General features: G+C 35.1%; 2 protein-coding genes across 2 annotated transcripts in view; both read right to left on the bottom strand.

Annotated features, from left to right (window-relative positions):
- Nucleotides 1-943: 943 nt before the first annotated feature.
- pex11a (peroxisomal biogenesis factor 11 alpha) lies at nucleotides 944-3,550 on the bottom strand. Its single transcript, XM_067500791.1, has 3 exons — nucleotides 3,183-3,550; nucleotides 2,897-3,012; nucleotides 944-1,540 (listed from the first exon to the last, which is right to left on the bottom strand). The coding sequence occupies exons 1-3, from the start codon at nucleotides 3,236-3,238 to the stop codon at nucleotides 972-974; spliced, it is 741 nt and encodes a 246-aa protein (XP_067356892.1). The 5' UTR covers nucleotides 3,239-3,550; the 3' UTR covers nucleotides 944-971.
- Nucleotides 3,551-18,693: 15,143 nt separating this feature from the next.
- gnrhr4 (gonadotropin releasing hormone receptor 4) overlaps nucleotides 18,694-19,279 on the bottom strand; it is a 17,277-nt gene continuing 16,691 nt past the window's right edge. Inside the window, exon 4 of the mRNA XM_067502930.1 lies at nucleotides 18,694-19,279. This exon is cut by the window's right edge and continues 1,128 nt beyond it. The gene's annotated coding sequence lies outside the window, so the exon portion shown is untranslated.

Genomic DNA, 19,279 nt, shown 5'->3' on the forward strand with positions numbered 1-19,279 from the left:
TAATCATATGACAACTACAGAATTGAGGACTAACCAGATTAAATCTTTTTTTCTATTTTAACCTCATATAATCTATGTCATAAAGATCAAAAGCTTACAGACACCTGTAATTCCTAGACAGCATATTAAGAACGTAATGTAAATTTAAACACATTTAGGGTGTTGTGTTTGTTAAATAGTAAAATTCATTGCATAGATGTGGTTTTGTAAATTTCTGTGCACTGTAAATTAACAAACAGTATAATCTTCTGACAAAATCCAGTCCCGGCTTAGAAATATTTAAAGCAAAGGGTCAGATAAGTCCCTGAAAAGTTACCTCTTGAAGCTGTTTTGCCTGAAAGTCATATTAATCTTTTAAAGCTAAGAGGTAAAACATTTTAGCAGCATTTTATCACCCAAAAAAAAAAAAAAAAAAAAAACTTAGCTACAATAGCTACAAAAGCTACAATATGCAACTTAAGTTAGTGGTGGCATAAAACTTGAAATCAATCCATCCTGCTCAGCTAAGCACTTAAATAACGAACAAAAATACATGCATACTATGGCTTTAAAGTGTTACCACCTCCCAGATTAACATCTTATTTTTTTAATAGGTACAAAAATTGATGCTAAAGCTTGTATCCGTAAGAACAATGCTTTCAACACTGGTTTCCAACTAGGTGAGACAGGAATGCACCCATGTTTAGCTTATAAATTACAAAACAATTGCTCCCTTTGAAACTATATTAAAGAAATGTTACAAAACAACCAATTTCAGTCACACAGACATGTGCAAGCCCTTCAGTTACCGCTGTCTTGAGTTTAGCTTTAACATAAATGCCATACCAACATAAACATTAAACGTTTTTCTGTGTCTCACCAGATTGACCTTAGTCCAGCAATAAAACTACAGCTAGCTCATACTAAGTCATTTTATGAACCTGCCATGATTCATTTTTATCTGAAGTTAATCAATATTCGTTTAGGTTTCATTAAGGTTTGAGTTTTAACTTGGGCTGTGCAAGGGTTATAATCCCAATTAGCGATGATACCAAGCCACAAAATCCCACCACTCCTGCATTTGTCTGATAGATACCCAACCTGTCTAATGGAATAAAAAGATCACAAACGTTTTTCAGTGTGTCCAAGGCAACAGCTGGGTGTGATTTTAAGCTTTCCAAAAGCAGGAAGAGAAAAGCATCCAGCTGAGGAATTACAGGTTCAGCTATTTCAGGACTCTGACTAAGATGCTGATCCATTTTCTGTCTAAAGTGTTTATCTCTTTCTCTCTGCACCATTAACTGGGAGACTACATACACATCCCTGGTAAGACTCATAACTATTGAGAGGAAGTACCAGCGGGAGGCATTTAAGCTCCAACGTTCCTTGTCTATACTGTGGATAAGACCGACACTTTTGGCCCAAAGTACATTGTCACAGATAAAATAGAGGGCACGGTTGATGTTGGCCACAGTGAGGCAGAGGCACAGCACTCGGTCAGAGAGTTGCATGGTTCGCTTAGCAGCATCAATGGAATTGACTGTGTTTCCCAGCCTGAACACTGACAAAGGAGGAAAAAAGAGGGAATTAGAGTAGCCATCAATTTAATGTGAAATGCCAGGTCAACATTTCATAGCAATGGTCTGCTATGGACAGCAGAATACAGTTTTGCAACTGTTAAACCAAATTAGTTTTTCCATTGAGCTACACTATCACATGGAGGTAAACAGGTCCTTGTTTATACAGAATAGTGTAATGCAGCTGTTCAATACAATGCTCTTTGTTTGATTTCTGAATACTTCAAAAAGCATGTTATTGGTATTGTCTACATATAAAAAATGCTTTCAAGAACCATGTTTTGAAAGACCTGCAGGTCTCATTCGCCCACAGACAGACCAGGTTTAAAAAAAGTGGAGCTCTGTGGCTGCAGCACCGATGCAGGGAGGAAATAATAAAATGATATGCTGACAGAGCCTGGCCTGGTTCCTTTTGTCCCAGCCTTGGCCTTGGAACAACTCTTCTGTTACAAAAAAGCACCATAGGGGACAAGGTTTCCAACCCTGCACTAAGTTAATTAATTCACATTAAAACCACAAAGTGTCAAAGTACAGAAAGTTTCAAAATTATACCCAAGGTTCTGAATTAAACCTGTCTGATGTAAATCAGCCAGCTCAACCTAGCTATGAACTTGGTCTTAGCCCATAAGACTGAAGAAAGAATGGTGACAAAGATAAAGGAAAGTTGCAAATTTGTAAAAACGTCGGTGAAATTTGTTTGACAGAGCACAAACAAACGCAATCTCCCCCACTTTTATTACATCCATCTACACGTTCCCTATACTTTATTTGATTAAAACTAATATTTTGTACAAAACATTAGAACCGCCTCTTATTATAATGGACTCCAACAAGATTCCACCACCCATTATGGCCTCCATAATAAGGACATATTAGAATTACCACCTTTCTGACAGTTATAACTTAAACACTGAAGATAAATAACCTTGTAAGAGTAATGTTCATGGCAGAGCTTCTGTACTGGATTGCATTAGATTGTAGAGATGTATGTAATAAAGTAGCCAGTGAGTTTATATAGGAACACTCAAGAGGACATTTGAACATGAAAGTTTTTATGGTTAATAAAAGAGTTGCAACATCACGGGTGCGATTATTATAATGTTGTGCCGGGGATCTACAGGAGCTGTACAGCAATCACACTCTTGAAATGATCTTATTTAAATTGAAAATTGATCGCACTGTCCTGGACATTCTGAACTTTGCATTAACTTTTACCATAAACTCTTAATTGGGATACATCTCAAATAATGGGACCAAACTAAGGTTATCCCTCGTTTTGTCTGGGCCCCAAACTCTGCTCGGTGACCTCTGCCTCACTTCAGAGTTAAAATAATACTCACATTTTCGTCCTGCACTCATGTTGATTTCCAAGCTTTGGAGTTTTTTCACAAGGTCCTTTCTTTCTGGGTTGTTTCGCAGTAGATATATCGACAGAGCACATGCATATTGGCTTGCTCTGAAACAAAGATGAAAATGGAGACAAGTTAAAAGGAGAAGTCGACATTCAGTCAAGAGCACTCGGCATGCTGCCATTCATCCGCGATGAACTGGTAATTTACCTTCACGTTTCTATTAATCAAACAAACCGTCAGCCTTTAGGTCCAAGTCGCAGTTACTCAAACTTACCTGAAAATTCGGTCCCTTCCTTGACTTTGACTTGTAAATTTTATAACCGCGTCCATAGTTGGAGCGACCAGGAACAGGTTGTTCTAGTTAGCTAACGTTAGTCAAGCGAGGGCAGAGGTGAACCCTCGGTAAGAGACAGTTCCTAAGAAATGCTACGTTCACGTTATCGTCGTCAGTTACTTATCTAATTTAAATGATAACTTTAATTCTTCTGCTATTGCCAGTTAAAACTAAAGGCGTAAACTGAATTTTGAAACTTCTTCCATGTTGACACCAAGCTTAACTTCTTGTCGTCTAAATTAATGCATGACAAATGAGTAAAATTAACTTGTTTCGCAACGGACAGCTTTGCAGACGGACCAACGCTTTTTGTCGACGTACCAGTGTTGCTATTGGTTACAGTGGTAAATATGAATAGAGCCTGTGGACTCCAAAGATAAAATGATTAAAGAAAAAACACCCCTTCTTCAAAATATTTTAGGATTTTAATGCAAAGTGTAATTTATAAATTAGGATTAAGTTATTATGGATTAATCCCTAGAGAAATTAACTTGAAGTTTACCATTTGTGCCATTTTTGGTACCCACCGTGTTACTAGGACATGTTGGCTCTTTTTTTTTATTAATTACCATAACTTTTCTTTGCCATATTTTTACCTCTGAGAGTTGGTTGAAAATATCTGTACATTCTTATCAGCTGTATCACAGTCAATACTGTTTATGATATTTTTATTTCTTAGTCAAGAACTTGTACTTTTAATAACATTTGGAACCTGTAATTTTTAGTATTTGTATTTTTCACAATCAGGAGCTCACCTGTTTTGATCAGCAGCAGCTTAGGTTGTAAACTCTATAATAAAAGTAAGTCAACATATAATAACGGTAAGAGTCAATTTTTTTAATGAATGTCCTTAAATGTGTGTCTTATTTAACAAAACACCATATATACTGTTTTTTATGTTCTCATTGAAGCTACAGTGGACAGCAGCAGCTCTGTTGGAGGAAGGGAACACACAACACACAAGTCAAATACACTTAATTATTTAATTAAGTACACACCTATATTACACAAAACCGTATTTTAATATGTATTTTTTATAGCTTGTTTTAATTAAAGTCACAAGTCAGAACCTCATACCTACCTTGTTTATTTAGGTTAACTTCTGTAATAAACAAAACTTCCACAAAGTTGATGCACAGGAATTCATTTATTTGTTTTTGTTTTTTTGTCATCAGCAAGTTCTGAATTATAATATATAAATATATAATATACACAGCAATGATGAAACTCCCATGTCTTTTAATATGCCAAGCTGAGGCCACTTAACTTACTGTCAGTGACTACAGCTGGTAGCTTCTCAGTGCTAACATAAAAGGTTGTTTGAATGCACTCCTGGATTGATCAACACACAGTACAATGTTAGTCTAAGTCTTAAGAGATCAGGGGACATCTGAGAAGAGACAAGTAAGGGAGCCTGTTGGACCAATTACTAAACAAATGCATATTTCAAGATAATCAGTTCAAACAACTGATGGTGTGCTGTATTTGTATTTTTGACCCTTTATGTTTAAGTTTGAGCCATTTAAGAAAACCTCAAATGAATTAAACCATCTTATTTAAGATGTATGTTGTAAAGTCAGTCTGCATCAGTAACAATACCTCAAAGAAATTATTTAATATTAGCGTGAAGGTCATATCCACAAAGAGTATTTATCAACCTTAGTTTGTAACTGTATATACAGGACATATTTTATAGGAGTTATATTGTACCTCATTCATTTATCTGGTGAGAGCTGACTTCACTGCATTGTTGAACTGTTAGCTGAACTCTTTTGAATAAAGACACAATATCCTGTAAATGAAACATGAGTTTTACGTTAGCAACTCCTCTGCCACTCAGTTGTAAATATTTGAGGGTCTCTTAAGTATTATACCTTTTGGATACACTCTCTCACTCAAAATAGACACACGGAATCCCTTCCATGACTTAACATTGATATATGTTCCTATTAGATTATGTGCTCAACTTATGTCACTGTTGTGTCAGAGAAACCATCTTTTATTTTATTTTATCACAGTAAATACTGTATGAGACCCAATGTTATCCTTCAGGTGTCATGGAGAAATGAACACCCAAAGGTCACAAAAATAATTCAAATTTGTTATTTCACTAGTTAAAAACCTGAATTAAGCTTAAATTGATATGATGGACCTAAAGTGATCCAACTCCTGGTCTGTGAGAGAGACCTAACCTTCACTAAATGTAGCATATACTGGACAGATCTAACACCAGGGTAATTAAAACATGTAAATTAAATTCTATTGCATGAAAAGATGCATCTGGCTGCATTTATATGATTTGACAAGTTATAATAACAACAAGAGGGTGTACTCTTTATGGTGTGTTTTTTTATCATTAATATTAGGCCTGGTTTGGTCACTGATTACTTACAGTTTCTCAATTTCTCCTTATTCAACACAACCTGTTTTTTCTTTTTTTTTTGTCCTTTTGTCCGGATCATTGTCCGCATGTTGATTTGGCACAGTTTTTACGCCGGATGCCCTTCCTGACGCAACCCTCCCCAAATTTCTACCGGGCTTGGACTGGCACTACACAGCTGGGGAGGGGAATGGGCTGTTAGTGCCCAGAGAAACTTCGACATATAGCCAGTGCTGGGGATCAAACCACTGACTCTGTGGTCCCTGTGGATTACTGCCTTTACCAACTAAGCCACAGCCGCCCCCATTCAACACAGCCAGTAAACTCCATTATTCCGGTTCATCATGCTAGATATTGTAGGCCCCTCCTCACCCCTTTATAGAGAACCGAGGCCCACCAGAATTATTGTGATCCAGTCATAGGAAATGTATTATTTTCTTTTTCCAAAATTACTACAGCAATCTTTCAGTGGGCTAAGAAGTGAATCTCCTATTTATAACCAAAGAAGATTTTTGTCTTTAGTTTATAGCTTCAGCACTTAATTTAGTTATTCTTCTCTTTCACTGTTGATGTATTTATGTTAGATACCATTGCTTTTATGGAGCAATGCACTTAAAAGTATTAAAATCTGGAGGGGTGACACAGTCATTATTTGGTCTCTGCCGTCCCTGTTTTCAAATAACACTGATGGGTTAAATTTGTAGCCTAAGTAATATTCTTATTTGCATTGATGCTGCCGATAGCTTGCATACTGTATGGTCTTTATCTCTTACAGAGACTTCAAAAGATTTTCTCTGATTAGTCACCAACAAAATCAAGTTTCACTTCTACAAAAAGATGATATACAGGTGTAAAATGGTCGTATCTTGTCATTTAATAGGATTTAATTTTACATGGTTTTCTCCTCTGCTAAATTAATTCGCAAGCTTTACATAACAACCCATTTAATTGGAAACCCTAAACAAGTAAATTATTACTTAAATAGTAAATTACCTCTTTTTCCTAAGAGGAGAAGGCTGCCCCTGGTAATTTACACAGTTAATTTGGTGTTTACCTGACACTAAATGGCAACAACCTTATGATATTACATTTTGTCACTAAAATCATGCATGGCTGAAATGATAAGCTGCCATTTTAAAACATACAAATCGGTACATAAATATTATCTGATACATGAATTGAAGAGGTTATCTTCAAAATGTACTTCCACAGTGGTTCTTGCTTTTTATGTCGCTGTATAATATTTGAACCTTTTCATTATATCGAGAAATGGCAGGACATGTGAAAGGTTTTGTGAGTTTCTTTGTGAAAGCTTGGAGAGATTGCTATGATTTGATTTTGATTGTTTCTAAATTCCAAAGGCTTCTATAATGTTACTCTGAACTGCAGTAACAACTGGGCTCATTAAAGCCATAGCCTTAGTGGTCTGGTATAGAACAAGTGACCTTGAAGGACTCTCTTATTCCTGACTCCTTTTGATGAACATTTTCTCATATACAGTAGATCTTCAAATATAATTTGAATTTTACAGTTTATATATGGGGTATAGGACTTATCTGAAGTAAATGTCAGAGTTTGGCTTTGGATGGCATTTCAAAGCTACCTACCAATCAAAATATTTTCCACAGTTTCACAGAGGAAATGCCAGATAGGCAGCTCAGTGTTAGATGTAATATTTAATGTGATTCTCACAGTATTTCCATCAGTAAAAGCACTTCTCAATATGTCTGTTTATAACTTATTTGAGGAGTTGGATCTTCACAATTGTCTGTTCTGTCCCTGAGAGAGATAGGTTAACAATTGTTTACTTGACTTGCCTTGTTTCTCTATGTTGACTTGATGCAGCCTGTGGTTAGAGTCTGTGTGTGTGTGTGTGTGAGATTATCTCTTTGCATATTATATGTTATATAGTTGTTGTTTTCATTTTGTTTTTTTTAGAGAGTTTAATCATTTTAAAATGATATTAATATGATGTGAGGTCAAACAGAAGCACTATCTACATCATTTACAATGACCTCAGTGTAAACTGATTCCACGAAAACTAAACATTATCATGTTGATTAAGGAGGATTGATTGCAGGTCTGAGTTCTTGATAAGCTGAGCGTACAGTAGTGAAACATTCTGGAGCCTTTACATACAAGCTACATCAAATAGTAGTAATACCATAAAAATCAGATATGAATGATATGAAAAATTGCTGCTCATCAATGTTTGAGATGTCAATTTTAAATTTTCCAGGTGTACATAACAGATAAGTAAATATGTAAAGTTATATTCTTTGTAAAATCTAAATAGTACTCTTTGTATTTAAATCTAAGCAAGTTTGTTTGATGAGTATTAGAAGAGCATAATAGTTTGAATTTGTAACAATTATAATGGCATTATGTAATTTTTTTTATCACATGATCTCAAAATTCTGACATGACATATTTTCCCAAGAGATGTCCTTGATATTCATATATTCTGTTTCAAAAGAGAACTTAAAAGAAACAGAATGTAATTTATTGTGTCATAAAAGCTGAACTTTAAATCAAAGTGGAGTACAATATTTAATATTGTATGAGATCAGTGTAGGTGAAATTACTGAGTTTGGAGTGCACAATACTTTAAAAGGGTTATTATAAAAGCCATGAATAGTTTCTTTGTCTACACTATGTGAGGGTGAGCAATGAAACATTAGGAGAAACAACAACAAATTGCCAACTTTCAATCATGTAGGGTATCTACTTTATGATTTTTTTTAATCTTGCTCTATGTTTTACAAAAGTTTTAATATACACTGATGTGTGGGTCTTAAAACAACATGAGATGTGCACCATGTCCAACAATGTCATGTAGCCTCAAAGTCAAAATGGGGGAAACAGGAAGTGAGGCCATTGTCAGTAATGGGACCAGATGTAGTGTTGGAGGCTGATTCATAGGCTGGAGACTACAATCTCAAACTTTAGTAGCCAGGACTGTAGAACAGCAAAGACGTCCTTTTTTTTGAAGACGTAGGATTTCAAAAATAAGTAGGAGCCATCTCATTCAAAGCTTTACACACAAGCAGCAGAAACTTTAAGTGGATCTGGAGCCAAAAAAAAAAGCAAAAAGATACTGATATCCTCTGTAGCAAGCAAAATGCCTAACAGCAGCTTTCTGTATACTGTGCAAAATGTGCATAACTGTAGTCTTTGAAGTTCTGAGAGAAAGGGAGAAAGATAGACCTTTGTCAGTGGCTCCAGTTCTTTTTTTAAATGATTCCAACTGAATCCACTTCTATTCTTGATACTAACCCTGTGCATTCAGTAATACAAATATGTAAAATAAAAAAACTGAAAAGCATATTACTTTCTGAAGCGGTGGTAGACAAACTGAAGTCAGGATCCATCCATCCAACACCTGTCCTTGCATTGGAGTGTTTTTAACCTTTTACTTTTAACAGCTACACTATGTTCAGTAAATGATGAAGCATTTTATGAAGCATTCTGAGAATTATCAAAAGGAAAATTGGTGCTGGTGCTGATTAAATTCTACTTATTTTTTAAGGGAGTTTGAGTAATTAACCTGCTCTGGTCAGTTATTTTTATCCAGAAAGTGAATGTGGGTCATTTTACTTTTTTTCTTATTAGCTCAGTGTAGAATTGAGGAACAGATTAAGTCGACCAACACAACGACATTTGGGAACAAATATCATGAGGCAAAAATTAGGGCACTAGGAGAACCAAACCCCATTGAAGCTGTTGGGTTGTCGAAATGTTGGTCACTGGTATATTTATTCTCTTCCGAACAGCATATTATGGACATATGGTTAGCCAATATGTTCGCATCATTAAATGTATGGCGAATTATATTTGCAGTTTCCGTTTTGGAGAGTGTCTATTTCAGGATCACTTTGATACTAAAAAAAAATCTATGTGATGATTCTCTGGTAACTTCTAAGCAGAGTGTTTATTTAAAATGAACAACAGATAATTATATCAGTGTAACTTACACTGAATGATATCCATATGTGGTAAATTACTGTGTTATAGATCGACTGACTTATGACTCAGAAAGAAATGACTCAGATTCCCCTCAGACTTTGATTTTGCCTCCTCATCATATCCTGTAATTTGGTGAAATTTTAAACCATCAATGAGTATTTTAACCCACACCTCTGCTCATGATGTTAACCCTGTTGAAATTAAACCTAGCAGTGGTATTTGTTTTTTTAGTTAATCTTCACAATTACATGTTCCCTAAGTGGTATTTTTCTTTTTATTTGAAATATGGCACCACAAGAAAAACCCTCAACATGTGATCGCTCAGTCTTGGTGCCATAATATTCATCATCTGCTGCAAGAGAACGTGCACAGCGTGTGCCTGAAAAGAAAAGAAGCAACATTTTTTGACGGTTGCAACTAAATAATTATACTGTTTCTCGAGGTTATGTATAAGTAAAAGTCAACTAATAACTTATGGGTAAAAGGATTTAAACACACATTGGTCCCAAGTTATTATCATGCAAATAATGCTAAACACTTTCATTGTGTTTTACTGAGTCCTATGCTCACCTCAGATCAATTACCTGAAACACAACATATTTAAAAGTAAGGCAAAAGTTAGGAGAAGGAATTTCTTATCTTAACTTTACTTATCTTTCTGTTTCTTTGTATTTATATATTTATATACAATCATAGAGCATTTTAACCATAATGACATTAATGCAAATGTACAGTAAATAACAATGTACTGGACACAATCATAACAGTCATTTTTTTATGTCTGAAAGTTATTTTAAACTGATGACTTTTTCCTTGTGAAGAAAGTGATGACTCATTCTTCACTATAGTCTCTCTAAGTTGATTTTCAGAATTGTTTTTGTCCTCTCTTTCTCTTGCTCTCTCTCCCTAAATTGATGCTTAACATATTGCTTTTAATGTCATGGGAAATTTCTTTTAAGACCTGTCTTTACATACATACACACTGTGCAGTGCACAAGGTCTGACGATAAATGCCTTCCCCCCAGTGTTTGTGACTCCATTTCCAAAATGCCAAGGCTCACATACAGACATTTTCAGTTAATTGTGAAAGTCTGTTAACAGAGATAAATGGTATAAAGGACAACGGCCCTATCAGTGAAGAAATCAATTCATGACCCACTGTAATTAAATATCACATTCATGGGAAATGTTGGGTTTTCATTTTTTTTAATAAACAGACTTTCTAATTTATCAGCAACAACAGCTCTAAAGAATTCATCTTTGCTATCATACTAAATAAGTATGTGGAAAACACACCCACAGAGAAATGAATTTCCGACTAGCTATTACGTTTGTGAGACTGCTTTGGCACTTAACAGTGTAATTTGCATGCATGTATGCAGATGTGTGCACTGGGTTTTGAAAACACATCTAAAGTGCATGGATTTTATTTGGGGGGAGGGGAGTTTGTTAGATCTTACGATCAGAACACCATAGACTCAAAACATTTAAAAATTTGTAATAAAAATATGCATTAAATACTGTTATCTGTTTCAGATATGAAACAATATCAAATAAATAAATAAAAGAGACTCGGAAATTAAGGCTTGCCATACCTTAAATGTTTACTATTATGAAAATTGGATTATGTGTATAAATAGTCTTCTTCATTACTTTCAGTACATGGAGTATTATTTATTCTAGTATTCTTGGTATTAGAATCCAATCCAAAGATGTGAATTGTAGTTTAATTAGTGACTGTCTTTCTTTGTCAGCTCTGATATAGATTGTCAACCTCTCCGTTGTGCCAAACCACTTTAGCCAGTGACTTCTGGGGTCAGCTCCAGATTCCCTTGCTACCAGGAAAATCGGTATAAAATAGGTAATGGATAGATGTCTAGTTGCAGAATGCTAAAAACATACCTTAATGTAGAGAGACACTGTCAAAGGCTTCTGTGATCCACACCCATTAACCAGGCTGGCAGTAATGCAGAAATCTTCCCTGCTGAAGATTTTAAAAAGCAGTTCATCCTTCTGACTAATTAGAGTAGGCAAGTTATTACACTGCTGAGATAAGACTTTGACAGGACCTCATAAAATCAAGATTTGGGCCATATTTCTGGTAAAAACACTGCACATGTAGAGCAATATATAAAAGACTGGAAAATCACAGAAAAGGAAAGAATTAAAGCACATGTTCGACAGTAAAGGGAACGTACTGTGTACCTATTAGTAACAATGGTGTACATTCCCAGTAGCTATGGATACATATTTGTTGTTAATTTATAACGATAAACAAACTTTGGGGAATAATGGGGTAACAAGATAAAAATAAGAAAAATGACTACAGTGTAAGTAGTGTTTAGTTAAGGGGTAATTATTAAATATTACATGATAGACCTTTTTTCTGTAGTTATCCTGTATTTACGCCATAAGAATTCAAACCTATCATGCAATATTTAATAAGTAACCTATAGCTACAAAATACTTACAGTGTTGATATTTTTTTAATTCTCATCTTGTTGCCCTGTTATTCCCCAATGTTTGCTATTGTTGTCAAGTAAAAACCAATTTGTATCCATTGCTACTATGGAGGTACACCCTTGTTACTCATAAGTACATAGTAAGTTCACTGTACTCACTGTACTTACATGCTGTAATCTAAAGCATTACCCCTATTTCTCTCTTTCTTATACAGACAGCAGACTTGATTATGGACACAGAGATGGTAAGAAATACCCATCAAAAAAAATGTAACAATAGCCGTGGAATTAACTTTGTATGAAAGAGGAAAGTACACAGGGCACAAGATGTTCTCTAAGATCCATCAGACCATCTTCATACAATGTGTCATACTGAGATTTGTCCATCCACAGTGCCAGACTTTACAACTGACTCAGTGGAGACTTTCTCGAGTCACTTCTTTGTTTTCGATTTATCTATAGGCAAAGTGTGACTTATATGAAATAAATAAGGGAAAAGTGTAGAGTGTGGAAACCAGAGACTCAGTCAATAAAGTAATACATTGAAAATACAACATATGAACCAGTGGAGGGGATGTGAATACTGAACATGACTACACATAAAATGAGGAAGAAGAGACTTAGATAAATGCGAGACACGTGAAGCATGAGAGAGTGAGAGAGATAAACAGTTACCTTTGCACCATTTTGTGCTTATGCCACCTCAAACATGCTTGAATTTTAAGCAAATTACTGTGATAACAGATTGAGTTATGTTTAGAGTTGACTGCTTAGATCCAACATACTGTCAGATTCTGTCATGGACAAACATTAACAGCAGTGATAAAAAAAATTGGAAAGTGTGCACTATGCACTATGAAGATGCAAACTCATTTTAAAGATGAAGAAAATACTCTCAGTGTGGCTGCTGCTACAGACTTACCAGTGTGGATACTGTCTGGCCCGAGTGTTTCTGTTGTTTTTTTCCATTTTCAAGAGAGGATCCTGGGGCATGAGTTGCAGATGTGTTTATGCATACATTTATTTTTCCACTTACACACTAACTTACAGGACTATAATCAGACAGCTTGACATGCCTTTACGCGTATAAAGGCCATTAGTAGAGGGCTTTACATGATAAAGTACTAAATAAAGGACTCATTTGTGTTATGATAATGAATGTGTGGTATAAAGTGTTAAAATAACTGGATTTGTGTTTATGAATGTTATAATCCTTCGTTTGCCACTCTGCCTTTTCTATATTTATGCAAAGCCTATTCTCATTGTTGCATTGTAATTTAGCCATGGAAAAAACACAGTGGCTGAGAGCTACAAGTTATTATCAAAATGGATTCCTAGATTTTACCATATAAACAAATACATTTCTCCATCAACTTGTTTTCTCTGGAGCTGATATTAAAGCACCAGCCTGTGTCTTGGAAATTGTTATTTTCTACAGTGTAATTTTAAATGCAGCTGTTGCACTATTCAGCAGCAATAACTGCACCCCTCCCCTCTAATTATAAATTCATTCTGCCAGCTGACCAACAATAACTTATATGAGTCAATGTAATTCTGGAAATATCAGAATGTAGTGCTATAATGCTGCATTTTCCAGGTGTCATATCCAATTAATGGTGTCAGCGATTGTGTGTTATACATTAACATTAAATGCACAAGGTTCCCTGTGTATAGATTAAATTATATAATTTAAAAATGATGCAATGGTGAGATATGTTTTTCCTGCACATTCAATGTAGAAAAATATCAGGGCTGTGGCATCGAAGATCTCAAACATAACACTCAGCAAGGCAGGTCTTCTTTTTGATTAATCAGCAATTAATCAAATGATACACGAGTGAATGAAAAGGTGTTGAGATGCATTAGCCTGATCACTGTTGTCAAATGGACAAAACATGTGGCTGTGGCATATAACATTCACCATTAATGAATTATTTAATAAATCAGCACATTTGATCTGCACCAAAAGCTTGTTAAGTCTTTTTTTAACATCTTAATGACAGTTTCTTTTTTAAAGTGAGAAAACATCTCCATGACTTTAAGAGAAAAGCACAAGAAGCTTAATTAGTCAAGATCAGATTACTGGGAGTGCTCCAGTGTTTTCTTGTACTTTAGCAAAGATATAATATACACTTTTTAAGAGAGAGTTATTGTAAATACTGTATGCACTAATAGATATTTAAAACCCTTTTTTTTTGCAAAGTGCAATTCTGTCTGGTGAGTCATCAGAGAGAAACAGAAAATCCTTATAATTTTGTTAATTCTGAAATTCTAATATTTTTTTTCATGATATAAAGATAAATATGGATGACTCAAATGGTCTAAAATAATTATTTGGAAAATAAATCTTTAAAAGGGCAGCTTATGAAGACAGGCGGGTGTATGTGTAGGAATTTAACTAGAAGGAAATACTGGGTTGTTTTTGGACCAGAGGGGACATGTGTGCAGGTAAATCAGACAAAGTACTAATACTGTTAGTACTGTTTTAAATGTATCAAAGGACAACCTCTAACCTCTAGTTATGGGTAATAGTCATCAGTCTGTCCGTGGTCGTTAAACACTGGACAACTGTGGAAGTGAAGTGATGTGTTACCCATGAGTAGAAAAGTTTGGTATAAGTTTTTGTATGCATTTTTTAAAAATATGGTTAATTTATAAAATAGCCAATGTTAAAATTTAGTATAATTAATCTACAATTATTATTAATCGAGTATTTATTCTTCTTCTTCAATTCTTCTTCTTCTTAAATTAAGTATTTAAGAAGAAGTACTAATTAAGTACAACCATCTGAGAAAATGTGTTCATTTCACAAAGAAATCAGTTTCTACTCTTTTTTTCATAATATGCTATCCATGATGCAGATTGCTAATGGAAATAACTAATAACTGAAGTTATTTGTGGCTATTTTATTCATTAAACCTACAGATAAATCAATTTTTGAATCGGTTACTATAAAACTCATGACGTTGTATCTATCAGATCAGCTATTGTGTCCAGTTATGATTTCCAGGTTAAACAAGACACAAGGAACAACCGAAAGAGGGACAAAGTTTTTTTTTCTATTTTGTCTGTATGGTATAGCTTATATTTTGATGGGCAATGGTTGAATTTATGAAGTGACTGATTGAAATTTGCTGTACACTAGCAAATGACCCACAGTAGAACAACTCATGACCTTGAATATGTTGGGACTGCTTGTAAAAAATTACCCTATGATTGTATGTCACAAACAACATTCTGTGGAAATGTGTTGACGTGTAATTGGACTTAGCTGAGCTTTATTTCCACAATTTCTTTCTGAAATGACCCTCTTTAAATGGGCACGTGACACAGCGAGTCAGAGAACTCCATATTTTTGCTCGCTTGGCATGTCTCACTGAGAGCTAATGATTTGTCTATTTCAGGTCATGTGCAAAGCAAAATAGCAGTTTACTAGAGTAAAGTATCACAGTAATACAACACCAGCGTGTATTCTTTAGTCTTGCATTTTAGTCATGCTATAAAGAATTTATGCTAAATATTAAAAGAGCATCATCAAAATTACATGATTATGTGGATTTGTTCACTTGTGGAACTTTGTGTAGGTCATGTTTCTCTTTTGAAACAAGAGATTTAGTGTCCAGGTAATTGATTTGCAGTCCTTTACATCCCTTTTAGTTTGGATTTGATTGATGCTCTGTTGTTTCATATTGTTACTTGTCAGTGTTAAGTTCAAAAAGAAATTAAGCCAAGTGTTTCTTTTGAGATTAGATCATTTGAACTTATCTGTTTTCTCCCTCTTTGTTGTGTTCGTTGTACTTATAAATCCGCAAAGGATGGATTGTCTACAGTGTGCAGTGTGACAGCTCTTCAGAAACTTTTCATGTTTCTTAAGGAATTTGCATTTATAGAAAGCTAAAAACACTGACCAACCTCCCTGTGACTGACAGAGGCATGAGATTTGCACCAATTCTCTAAACAAAACCCTGATGTTACTTATTATCATTTTTAATGAAGTTAGAAAATTCTCCACCCACATCAAGTTGTACAGATCCGCTCAGCACCGTTACTCCCAATGCAACTGAGACGGAAAATGTCAGGTCAGATGAGTGTGAAATTAAAAACAAAACCAATCATTGCCACCTTGCACAAACAACATTAAGTGGTTTCCTAATAAAAAAGGACATGTACAGTGTAGATGACTGAAAAAGGAAATCAACTTTTTGTTGCAGATGTGCATTTTGCAGGTGATCTTAGTGGTTACCTGCTTAGAGTTTGTACTAACTTACAGTTTGAATCTCCCAGAGAGAGAGATTTTATTGTAGAAATCCACATTATATAAACTATAAGACTGAATTTGTTACCCATCATTCTTGTAAGGCCAAAAGAAAAAAAAGGCACAAATGCTTATAAAGGTTGACATACACTTTTTCTCTTTTGACACAGCAAACTGGGCTTTTTTTGTTTTTCAGTGATGCTCTGAGATTATGTTAAATGTATATTATGCCTGCTGCTTGCTCCATCAGGTATAGCAGAAATGACTGGGTGCTACTGCAACTGCTGCGCAGAGCCATTTTGTTTTTGTGAACCACAAATTGAAACACTTCTCTTTTGTATATACATTTTTATTTCATCTATTTAAATACTTCTGTTGTTGTTGCAGATTCTTCTGATGAACAGTGACCTGCAACATCAACTGGATCACTCTAAAAGCCAGATATGTATTTCATGATTCACCAGCTGAGTGAATTTTTTGAAGCAATGTTCCTATGACAGCTGAGATATCTCCTGCGAGGATTTAGTTTAAATAGTGTCACTCAGCAACAAGACACCCTTGAGGTGGATTTGCAGAGATTCATGACCTTGTTATTTGCTGAAGCATGGCATAAGGTATGTGCTCCAGGTCACTGATGAGTATTTCTGTGTGAATACATAAGCATGTAGCTGTCATCTATATCCTGTCATTTGTAAAGGTTGAGCAGCCATGCTGCCTGCTCACTGCTGAGAAGGAAAGCTGCAACGGACTGAGACATTTAATTTGTCTTAACAATGACGTAGGTGATTAGTTATATTCACTTTTGTGTATTCATAACAACCCATCATAATGTCAGTCATTACTGTGTGCACAGTCAGGTGAAAAGGTTTTTATCCCCTTAAATTGAAATGTCTAAAAGTTTTTTTTTTTGTTTTTTTTTTTGTATTCAGCTAGTACAACTGTTCCTTCATCAGAAGTAACAAAAATGGTTAAGAAAGGTACAAAAAGAAAGTAATAGTAAAATAATAAGTTATAAGCAATCTGGTAGAATGGAACACTTGTGCCATGAATGGGCTAAAATTACACCTCAAAGGATATTAATGCTGCTCAGAGGGTGCCCAGAGAGCTAGGAGGAAGTTATAAAGGCAAAGGAAGGACATTCAAATATTCAATATTTCACTCTCTTTTTATACACTCCTTGACTGTTAGTGTTACTTTGGATGATGAAGGACCCTTTGTATCAGCTGAATGATCATTTAATATTATGCTAATAAAAACGCCTTTGTTTTAGTCTTTTTCATTTCTCTGTAGAGGGGTGCAAACTTTTGAACCCAACTGTAGAAGGACAGATAAAAGTGCCAGAGGATTGATTTTGCTTTGAACTAATTAAAAGCAGAGTGTCCAACAAATTTAGGTTGTGTGGGCATAACATAACAGTGTTTTACACTGAAATGTTCATTTTCCCATCAAGTAACTCTTTAAATAATGGGTATGTAGCTGCATGAAATGTCAAGTGCCTTTTCTAGGTTAAGCAGCTTTGCATAATTATGTGACAACACTCGTACTTGTGCTAGAGATTAACTGATGATGAAAAAACATGAAATATCTTGACATTATTGTGTCATTTAACACATTCTTGAAAATGCCCATGATTGATGGACCTCAGCTATCCTTATAATGACTTTTACAAAAATCCCTTTTTGGCGGTGAACACAGAGGAAAAGGTAAGTTCCTAGTTACAAGGGACATTTAATCCAACTAAATCTCCATTTACACAAATAAAGACAGTGATTAGACATTGTCTTCTGCCATTGTTGGGCATTTAGTTTGCATTTTGTAGCTTTGCTAAAAGAACTAAATTGTATTATCATACCTTACAAATTGTAGCATGTGTTGTACAATGGCCCAATCCAACTCTAATTGTCGATTCTGCAGGATGGTTGATAGTTGATGTTTAAACAGTGACTCTCAGATCTGAAAAAGGATCAGATTTTTGAAAATGGATAATAGTGAGTCTAAAAGTTTCCTAAAATTAATGAAAAGTTCTTAAATTGGTCAGAAAAAATTAAGCCTTTGAATATACAAGTCCATGAAAACAGCATTCCTGGCAACATTTTCCAGGAATAAAATAAAATGCAATGAATTTCATAACATACAGCATCTTTTCTGGTCCATCCATCTTTCTTTGTCATGCAAGAGGATGTCCAGTTGGTGTTGGACATACGTAATATGTTAGTATTGCGGCAGACAATAAATAAATTCATTAAGGTAGTAAATTATTTTTTTTATTTAATGATAATATTACCAAAATAACACTAAATATGACTTTGTGCCAAACCATACAGATTTTCATTTCCAATCTCAACAAATGACACAAACAACAAATTTACATTAACTTATTGAGCTCAATGTTTGCGCACACTGCAAAAATACATTACATCTTGTACAACTTGTGGAAAAGAAAGAATATTGTGGAAACAAAGGAGAGCTATTTTTAGTGGGTTGTTGCAACAACATCACAAAAGTAATTTAACTGTTAACTTCACAGTAATAAATTTTAACATTTACATTATGCTCTTTTCTCCAATTCTCAGTCACAGCATAACAACACTACTCAGACTAATGTGGATATACATATTTTACTGAACCTTGACTTGAAATTTTTGTGAAACACAGTAAGCACAGGCCTTGTGGGTCAGTGGTAGAGCGTTGGGTTGGGATGAAGAAGGTTGTGGGTTTGAATCCCACCCACCCAGGTGTGGTCCCAACCAGCCGCCTAGGGCCACCTTGGTGCCACTCGTGAGCCTGGATAAAATGGAAGGGTTGCGGCAGGAAGGGCCAAATCAGGGGTACCCACGGCGGAACCCCTGAAGGGACATGCCGACAGCCGTTGATACAGTAAGCAGAGATTTGATTTTTTTTCCCAAATCAAGCAGTTAGTACATTAACAACATGCTGTGCAGGAGCGTTGATCATCACGTTTAATTAAAAGCTG

The sequence above is a fragment of the Channa argus genome, chromosome 4, assembly GCF_033026475.1.
Source record: "Channa argus isolate prfri chromosome 4, Channa argus male v1.0, whole genome shotgun sequence".
NCBI classification, from domain to species: Eukaryota; Metazoa; Chordata; class Actinopteri; order Anabantiformes; family Channidae; genus Channa; species Channa argus.

What these genes read in the sequence shown, in the direction of transcription:
- pex11a (XM_067500791.1), bottom strand. Translation starts at nt 3,238, where the DNA reads ATGGACGCGGTTATAAAATTTACAAGTCAAAGTCAAGGAAGGGACCGA. An exon ending in GGAAGGGACCGAATTTTCAG is followed by an intron (nt 3,013 to 3,182) that starts GTAAGTTTGAGT and finishes TCTTTGTTTCAG; the next exon opens with AGCAAGCCAATATGCATGTG. An exon ending in CATGAGTGCAGGACGAAAAT is followed by an intron (nt 1,541 to 2,896) that starts GTGAGTATTATT and finishes CTCCTTTGTCAG; the next exon opens with TGTTCAGGCTGGGAAACACA.